This window comes from Sceloporus undulatus, chromosome 6 (genome assembly GCF_019175285.1).
Source record: "Sceloporus undulatus isolate JIND9_A2432 ecotype Alabama chromosome 6, SceUnd_v1.1, whole genome shotgun sequence".
NCBI lineage: Eukaryota > Metazoa > Chordata > Lepidosauria > Squamata > Phrynosomatidae > Sceloporus > Sceloporus undulatus.
In genome coordinates, this window is record NC_056527.1 from 133,207,089 (window position 1) to 133,216,912 (window position 9,824).

General features: G+C 42.2%; 1 protein-coding gene across 1 annotated transcript in view; it reads left to right on the forward strand.

Moving 5' to 3' along the window:
• The first annotated feature begins 7,526 nt into the window (after window positions 1–7,526).
• The window catches only part of LOC121934856, an 8,032-nt gene continuing 5,734 nt past the window's right edge, over window positions 7,527–9,824 (forward strand). The window contains exon 1 of the mRNA XM_042475755.1: window positions 7,527–7,751. Within this exon, the coding sequence (XP_042331689.1) occupies window positions 7,574–7,751 (178 nt within the window). The 5' untranslated portion in view covers window positions 7,527–7,573. The remainder of the gene's footprint in view (window positions 7,752–9,824) is intronic.

The window sequence follows — 9,824 nt, forward strand, 5'->3', positions numbered from 1 at the left end:
TCAATAAATCCAATGATTGACATTTCCCCCCACGTATTACTTAGGTATCTCATAACTTGTTCCCAAATGTTTACAAAATGTTGTATTTTTCCTTCCTTTAAAAGACACGTCAGTCAATCTAGTTTGGGCATCTCTAATAATTTTAAATAGCCACACTTGAACTGTTGGAGTTGAATTTTCTTGCATTTCCTCCTCTCTACTTCTGTACCTCCAGTCTGGAATGTGGGAAGCCTTCCCAAAGAAGAGAGGGCCTCTGAGCATATGCAGAGGGCCTTCCCTAACCCCCCATTTTCCTCATCACTGCATAACCCACCATCCACCTTTACAGACTTGGGATGAAAGGTAGGTCTTTCATGTCAGGGCATGTCTCCGAAGCAGGTTTCCTCTCTTTCTAGAGATGTACTCAATAATTGCAGGCAGCCTATATTTATCCACATTGCTATTAAGAAAGGAGAATTTCCCAGCAATTTCCCTTTGGCATCATTCTCAGGAATGTTATGACGGTTCAGTCAAGGAATGTATGTAAAACCATCATGTCAAGGGATTGCATTCACAGGCCTCTTTATGGAATGAATTCCCTGCATTGAGAATCTTTTGCTAGCAAATTAAGGAATAAATATAACAGACAAAATTGGGTAGGGACTCAGTCTGAACCAGCAGCCCTGCTGAGTACATGATCCACCTGTAATTGATGAATTGATTGATTGATTGATTGATTTTTCTTAAAAGATAGTATGTAATCTAAGTTTGCCTTGACATTATTTGGTCTCTCTGAAGATGCTGGCCAAATATCTAAACTCTTCTGGAACATGGCCTCATAGCCACAAAAAACTATGGATGCTGGCCACCAAAGCCTTTGACTTCACATTATTTCGTCTGTCTATTTATATCAAACAAGACCTCCTTACCCACTTTTCTTTCATCTCCGCAGGTTGGAATACAGCAAGAAAACAGGAGAAACGCCCAGTTACGCCTCCGTTAAAATACAATTAAATCACGTCTTAACCAAATAGCAAATCAATATGAAAACCCATAAGCTTCCAGCTTCCCTGTGGTTTCCTCCTGCTGCACCCTCCAGTCATTTCCTTTTTAAACACGCAACCAAACAGAAAGATCTGACTGGGTTTCTGAAAAATTCATGAGATCAGGAATTTTTGGTATTCAGGTACCAAAGGAGCACATGTTTACACAGAAGAAAATTTATCTACTAGGCTGATGCATGGTTAGGATATTGTGCAGGTCCCATGAATGGAGACAAACTCCTTGTGCAGGGAGAGTAAAGATATCTCTCCCCAATTAAGTGCTAAGGATTTTTTGGAATAGAAACATAGCAGATCATAGAGAAAGGAAGCTGGCCCGAATGACTTAGAAGCTGGAGCCTCACTCCATGACCCTCCAATGATCCTTCTGTTAATGGACCTTTGTCACCCCATTAGCTTCTCTCTAGAATAGTTTCCCAGGCCATCAATTCCTGTCGTTTTGCCCCATGAAAATGAGGAAGATGAGCATCTTGAATGCTCCAAAGAGAGATCAAATTCCTGGCATTGTCTAGCACAGGAGGGAGATGTTAAGGGAAGGAATGAGAAAAGATGTGTTGTTAATCCACTTGCATAAGGGGGAAGCCCTCCCAGCATTTCAACTCCTGCTGTTCTTTTCTGATCTCATTTCTTTCTCTCTCTTTATTTTCCTCTTTCCAGCACTTTACACCTCCAAAGAGTCAGAGCTTGGGGAGAAATAACTCTCCAAGATAATAACTCCCTGGAAAAGTCACTTTTTAAGACTATGGGCGTCTTGTGCATAAGTAAGTTCCCCTCCAGAAGCAGTTGGACATTTTTGTCTGAAATGGAACAAGTGAATTCAGCGCAAGACTGTGGAAAGGGAGTTGCATATAAAATGCCATTGTGCACAATGCACTTTATGTATAGTTGTCCATGTCACATTGCTCACTATTGGACATGACGTGTGTGAGCATCAATGTGGATTGTGTGTTGTCCATACAGGCCATATGTGCATTTGTTGGCACATTCAGTTGTGCCTTCCATGAATAGATAGTATTTTCATTTCAAAGTGTGTATACTTCATCCATTTGATTGTCTTGTAACATATGTATTTTCCTTCCTTTTTCATCTAATTATTTCACTATGCTGGCTATGTGCCGTAATAAATCAAATCAATCAATCAATCAGTTGTGCCTTCAAGTCATTCCCAACTTAAGACTAAGCTCTCCTAAGGGTTTCTTGGCAAGATTTGTTCAGAGGGTGTTTGCCATTGCGTTTCTCTGAGGCTGAGAGAGTGCAACTCGCCCATGGTCAACTTGTGGGTTTCTATGGCCAAGCATGGATTCAAACCCTGGTCTCCAAAGTCCTAACCCAACACTCAAACCACCACTCCCCACTGGCTGGCTGAACATGTGCAGCATCACAATTCACTAACAAGACAATGTTGCACATCCTCTATATTACCACACATGTAAATTTACTTTCCATTTCTACCATGTTGGATCTCAGCCTTCAAGTTGCTGAATTTAGAGGACCAAGAGAAAACAAGCAGAAGAAGAGAAAGGTAACTGTCTCCTCCCTTTCTGGGTGAGTCTTCTCAACAGGGAATTCCAGAAGGGCAGCCAGTGAAATGACAATGGCAGAGAACACAAAGAAAGGCACAGCACCTGAAAGAACATTTTGAAGAATGTGCACATAAATCCTCTGGTAGAGAAGCTACTTTGTCACCATAACGTTGGCAGGGATGTAATACTCATGGCACAGTGATTCATATGTGGCCGAGATGTCGCATCTTCTTGAGGTTGCATCTTCCTGAGACAATGTGTTGAGCTTTATATTTAATACTGTATCTAAAATCAAGCTGTAGCTCATTGGGAGGCATTGGGCCTACTATCTGTTTACTTGGGTCCTAGTGTAGATTTACAAAATAAAAGCTTAATTTCCATTACACTTGGTGTGGCTCGGCTTGAGATAACACAACACTGGTGCACTCTTCAAGGGTTGTCTTTTTGGAGTTGGCTTGATAAAGTTGGCAAAACCTGGGAAGATCCTAGGGGTTATATAACAGAACTCATGTTTCTCATTATATCCCTCCCCGCCTTTGCCGCCTTTGTTGTTATGTGCCTTCAAGTCATTTCCAACTTATGGCGACCCTAAGGTGAACCTATCACAAGGTTTACTTGGCAAGATTGGTTCAAAGAAGGTTTGCCATTGCCTTCCCCTGAGGCTGAGAGTGTGTGACCTGCCCAAGGTTACCCAGTGGCTTTCATGGCCAATTAACAATCCTGGACCAAGGGCAAAGCTGGGTGGCTAAATGGCTAGGAGGAACAACAGCGGAATAATCGCATCCCTACTAGGAGGCTAGAATACGCCACAAGATTTTCTTGCACTTCCCATTGGTTATTGCAACTATTATTCATTTCTTTGGAAAGCTCAACACAGCTCTAGGCCAAGAAAAAGAAAGTGAAGGAAAGGGCTTCCTCTTCTCTTTGCCAGAAGCAAAGAGAAAAGGAAATTTTGCAAATGAAGATGAACCTGTTTGCATTTTGAGGCTGGAAGCACTGTGAGTCAAGTCCCTGTCCCTCATCCCTCGGGGGACTACAGGGCTAGATATAGAAGAAATACTGATCAGTTGTGGATAAGCCTAGGGTCTAAATAGTCTTTGCCGTTTGGGGTCTGGAACTGGTGTAATGGCATCAGATATCAGCACAAGTACAACCAGGAATGTTCACAAATACCTCAAACATACAGTAGTTCTGGTTGCCACACCATCTCCTTTAGAAATAATTGTTTTAGCAACCAGAAAGGACAAGTCAACTGAGGTGAAAAAGGCACAAGGCTGCTCTCTGTAACTAACTGCTTCCATGGAACTAGTTACGATGGGGAATAACTTTCACCATTAAGTCAGAAATGACTTGAAGGTATATAACAACAACAACAACTATTTCAAAAAGTAATGAGACCAAAGTAATTTTACTGGTGTAACAAGTAATGGTTTCCCCTTACATTCAACACTTACTTTTTAAGAGCATTCTTTTAAAAATCTCATAGTGATTTAAGAGTTGGACTATGAATCTGGAGACCAGGGTGCCTTCAGGCAAGTCACACTCTCTCAGCCTCGAGGGAAAGACATGGTAAGCCTCTTCCAATAAAGTCTTGCCAAGAAAACCCCATGACAGGTTCACCTTAGGGTTGCCATAAGTCGGAAACGACTTGAAGGCACACAATGACAAAAAATATCGAATTTATTTGGATGCTTTGACGGTTTGGAATTGCTCCCAGACTAGTGACACCAAGGGAGCCACCATTATTTTCTTTTTCCAGAGGTGCTGAATCTTAATGCATAGAGCTTTCTTAATCTTTTCCTTCTTCTTGTCCTCAGATTTGCAAACTATAATCCAAACTTTGCTCCACCACAGTCATGCCTCGCGCATGGTGTTCTATTTGTTTATCGCTTTGAATTTTAAAGTCCCATAAGATTTAAAAGAATGTTGTTGCTGTTGTTGTTGATGATGATGATGTTGTTGTTCATCTTAGTTCATGAATATTAAGCCAAGGTGCTCCAAAAGCTATTTTGGCTTTGCCCAGCAGTGCCTCTGGAGAGTGGAATTTTCCCTTTATGATTTGTCCCTGGATATGGTTTTGTTTTTGTTTTCCCCCTTTTCCCTCTTTTCCATCTTCTTGGCTCTGAATCATATTGCAATTGAGCAACAAGAAGGTGATGCATTCCTACTCACTCCAATTCTCCTCGAGGGCCCGGCGTGTATCATTCCCGGCTACTGAAAGAGCTGGAATGTGGAAGTTGCTAAAAATGGAGGCCTCCAAAATCCACTGAGAATGTCCTTCCCTCTACTATTGCCTCGCCCATAATCCTGCAACCTGCCTTCGGCTACAAACTGCCCTGGCAAAGAGGAAGGGGCTCGCCCTTTGGTCATGAATTGGGTGCATGGCCAAAAGGATGGATGCGGGGGACTCTTGAGCGTCAGAAAGATAACTAGGATGGAAAGTCACCTGGTGTGAAAAGAACCCGGAGGAAAAGTTAATGATCCACCTCGAAGAATGGAGAGGCAAAGGGTATAATTAAGCTTGGAATGAAGTCATGGAAAAAACACGCTGCCCGGTTTGGGAGAGAGGGTGGGGTGCCTGGAAATCCATGGCGAAACTGTGGCATTACATTTCAAGGCGAGACAGATTTGGAGAAGGCCACGATCCCTTCCCCCCAAAAGGGAGACATGCACCTTCTGTCTCCATTATCAGCCAGCAGAGGCTAACCTGGGTGGTTGCCTTGCATCTCTCCTCTACCCCATCCCTTTACTCTTGGCTCAAGCTGAATGGCTGTGGGGTCATGGAAATTTCACCTGCTGCTGCTCTGGTCGGACATTGTGGGCAACAGCATGATGCATCTTTGTTATTATGGGAGGGAGAAGGCAGAGGAGTTCACCAAAGGGAGGAGACAACTTGGGGGGAAAGCGGCACTTTTTCCAGAGGAGAAGGTTTCTGTAGGATACAGTCGGCTCTTCGTATCTATTCTGGATCCCTCTCACAGATCGCAAAATCCACAAGGCCTGAATTCCCATTGTTCCCAATGGAACATGATGTGCATGCAACCACATTGGTGCAGCTGCGTGCACATTAAACCATTGGAAACAATGGAGCATAGCCATCCACGAATGCAACAATCTGCAGATGGCATGCCCATAGAAGGGGAGAGCCAACTTTACTAGGAAAAAGGATGTATGAAAAACCACTCATAAGAACATGAGAAGAGCCATGCTGGATCAGTCCAAAGGCCTATCTAGGCCAACACTCAGAGCCTTATCACATAACAAAAGAAAGCCAGGATGGATTGGGAGAGAAGCAGCTTTCTTCTTGCCTCTCCGCATGCCGTTGCAGCACTTCCATTCTCTTCCCAAGGGAGACAGTCATAAAAGCATGCCTTTTGGTAAAGTAATAGTTTTGTGTCCAAATCACCACTCAAATGCTGACTTTTGGACACCCAATGGAGACAAATGGGCACATCCAATTTATCAGTGAACTGCATGAATCCCACCTCTTTTTCAATATCTTCTGCAAGTTAATGCACACCAATAATAATAATAATCCCTGATCAGTTGTGCTTTTAACCAGTTTTTCTCAGAACTTTGTAGAGTTCTAGGGATATTTCTTCTTTTTAATTCAAGTATTTTCTGGTGGTGGGCAGGATAATAAAAATTGCTGAAATATTGACATCCGTAAATGTATTTGCAAGCCTGTATTGATTTTATCCATTTTGAAAGAAAACACACTTTCAGTACAGACTGAATGTCAAAACTGTATGAAGCAGGAAAGAAACTTCCACTCGTGAAGCTTTCAGTTTGGAGGATTGGAAAGATTTCTTTTCATTCTGAGAAATTCACCCTCGCAATGCGGTTTGCCTAAATATTCTCAAATCTGGGACTTTCACTGAGTGTTTATTGGCAACACTTTTACCCCCAGATTAGATTATACAACAGAAAAAGGACTTGTTTCCTCCTTCTTACATATGGTTTTAAGATTATTTTAAGCATTATATTGAATTTTGAATAAGGAGTTAAATAAGTAAAGTAGAAGAAACATAGTCAGGTATACTGGGCTACATCTGCATATCCAGTTTGACACTACTTTAACCGCCATGGCTCACTGCTATGGAATTCTGGGATTTGTAGTTTGGGGAGACTTTAGTCTTCTCTGTCCGAGAAGTCTGGTGCCACAACAAACTACAAAGGCCAGGTTTCCATAGCATTGAGCCTCGGCAGTTAAAGCGGCATCAAAGTGGATTATTTCTGTAGTGCGGATGCAGCCTTGGAGGCTATTGTCCCCCTCTTTTGTGTGCTTTTCTGTTTTTAGTTTTGGATTCTTTGTTAGTTAGGTGTGGGGTTTTTTAGATGTAGAAAATTTAGTGTGGATCTAGTTTTGAAGAATTTTGTACATTCATAATTGTAATTGTTCTTTAAAATTGTAAGATGCTCTGAGTCCCAGTTTTGGGGGGAAAGTGGGATAAACATAAAATGATGATGATGTTTGTAGTTGTTTTTAATAAAAATAATTCATTTTTTAAAAGAACTAAGCCTGTTCCTTCCCACCCATCTATTCAGGTTGATCAGAGGTCCTCCTTTTCTAGCACGTGTCCTACATTTCAACCTACTCTCCAGGAGGAACTCCAAAATGTCCTCCATTTGGCGCATGACTAAAGAGCATGGATTTACATTTATAGGGGTGCTTTTAGGTTTTATTTGGCCATGTCCTCATTGAATGTCCTACATTATGCGGTGCCGGGTCCTCCTTTGCGGTTATGACATCTGATGGTTGTGACATCTCCCCTCTCAAACCAAATGGCTTTTCTAAGTACTCAATGGGAGCATCTAGAAGGAAGTACACACCATGAATGTGTCACCAGCTGAAACCTCCCAGCCAGGAGGGTGTGTGTAAAGAGAAGGATTTGCATCTTCCCAACAGCATAAATACTGCCTTCCCTCTTGCCAGACCTCAGGTACAGACAGGACAAGCAGGTCTTCTTGAGCATCAGCAGAAAGGAGAGAAACCACTCTGAGAGCATCATGGCAACTACACTCCAGTCTCCATTGCAACTTCTCACCTTGGGGCTCTTGTTGTTGGCTTCTCCGGTTTACCTGCAGCGGCCACCACCTTGCGAGATCATCAGAAACACCGTGACCCGTGGTTCTTACAACCTAGAAGTGTCTCCCCTTTATTACAAACCCGGTGCCATCTACACAGGTAAGTGGCAGAACCTGTCTGGATTTACTTCTTCTTCTTTTTTGCAAGAGCTGTCTTGCTGGCTCCCTAGTTTCTTGGCCTTTGGGCCTTCAGAGTTAAATGCTCTTGCTCCAAATCTTGAGTTCTCAACTCAGCAAAATCTTTCTAATGGATCCAGGCTTACCAGTCACTATTTAATATGAAGCAAAGCTTGGGAATGTTCCTCCTTTTTGTTTTTTGGACTCTAGGTCCTAAAATGCTGGCTGGGGGATTCTGGGAGCTGCAATCCAAACTCTGATGCAAAGTTCCGTGGGATTTTAAACAAGGTTTCCTGAATCAAGGTGTTCAGAAATGGTGTGGTAATGGGCTGGAATGTATTTGGGGGTTTTCTTGAATTTTATCATTCAAGACTCGGAGAACATTGGTTTAAGTTTGGCTAGTAAAAGACCAGCTCTAAACTGGCAGTTATAAGATATTGTGATGGCAACAGAGTAATATAAACCCATGAGTGACCTTGGCCAAGTCACATACTCTCAGCCTAGAGGATGGCCATCACAAACCCCCTCAGAAGAAACTTGCCAAGAAAGCCCCCATGACAGGTCCGAAGGTATCCAACAACAACAACATCCAGAGTTCAAATCCTACTAGCATCATATGAAGAGATTGGATAACTTTGGATGCCAGTCACTGTTGGACTTAAGTCTCTCATATGTAAAATAGAGAGAGTGCGACCATCTCATGGCTTTCTTGCTGCAAAGATGTGCGGCACATCATTTATAAAGATATTTGCACAATAGGTGACAATGATTTGGCTGGACTATAAGTTTGCAAAAGAGAGTCTGGTCATTCGGATCCAGCACAGAGATCCTATGCATTTCCATCAAGCTTGGACTGATATCTAGTTGGTTGGGAGGTACTGGAAGTTGTAATTCCCCAAATACTTCTCCAAGCTCTGAGTTTCAAAAGAAAATAGAATCAGAGCACAAAACTCTCAGTCAGTATTGGAAGGGATCATAATATCCACTTACCCTACCTGAGAATTAGGCGTAATATCCTAGGTACTGGACTAGGTGACTTGGAGACCAGGGTTCGAATCTCCACTCAGCCATGGAAACCTACTAGGTGACCTTGGATGAGTCACATGCTCTCAGCCTCAGAGGAAAGCAAGGGCAAACCCCGTCTGAGCAAATTCTGCCAAGAAAACCCTGTGATGCAGTTGCCGTAAGTCAGAAATGACTTGAGGGCACAGAGCAACCTATGCCATTTCCTACTGTGCCCAAAGAATTGCACAGTTTGGATCTTGGAGATGTGCCACACCATCCCACACTAATTTGGCCAAAATAATTGTGCAACCTGCCTAGCAGAGCCAGAAGTTCACAGTCAAACCTGATGTATAAATCATTGCATCATCTCCAAGTTCCAACCACAATGGGGGAAAAATTCCTTTTTCACTACCAGGGCAGATTGATGCTCCAAGGTTTTTTGCTTTTGTCAACATCCTTCAAATGAATCACCTCTCCAACGTGACTGAGGAAGGACATCAGGGACAAGGAGTCCATCTGCACTGTAGAAATAATCCCATTTGACACCACTTTAACTGCCATGGCCCAGTGCGATGGACTGTAGTTGGCTGTGGCATCAGAGCAAAGCTGAGCATGTACAAAATGTTTCACTTTGGGCCGATAAATAACCAATGTGCTATACTGGAGAAGCACCAAGAGCGTACAAAACCCAAGCTCAAATCTCTGTTCTCACAAAACATAAATTATATAGAGATATATGTATTATAATCCATAATAAAATAATCACAGCCAGATTCCACACATATTAGCTAATTTTAAGGCCAAATTGAAGACACTCCTGTTTAGGGAGGCATTCCAGATTATTGGTTGTTAATCTGCTGCTTACTTTGTTTTTTATTGTAGTCTAATTACAGTACTATTATTTTAGAGATATTTTAATCATATAATATTGTTTTAGATTGTATGCATGTAAAGCACTGTGCAAACTTTACAGTGCTCTATCAATAGATGATGATGATGATGATGATGATGATGATGATGATGATGATGATGATGATGATGATGATGATGA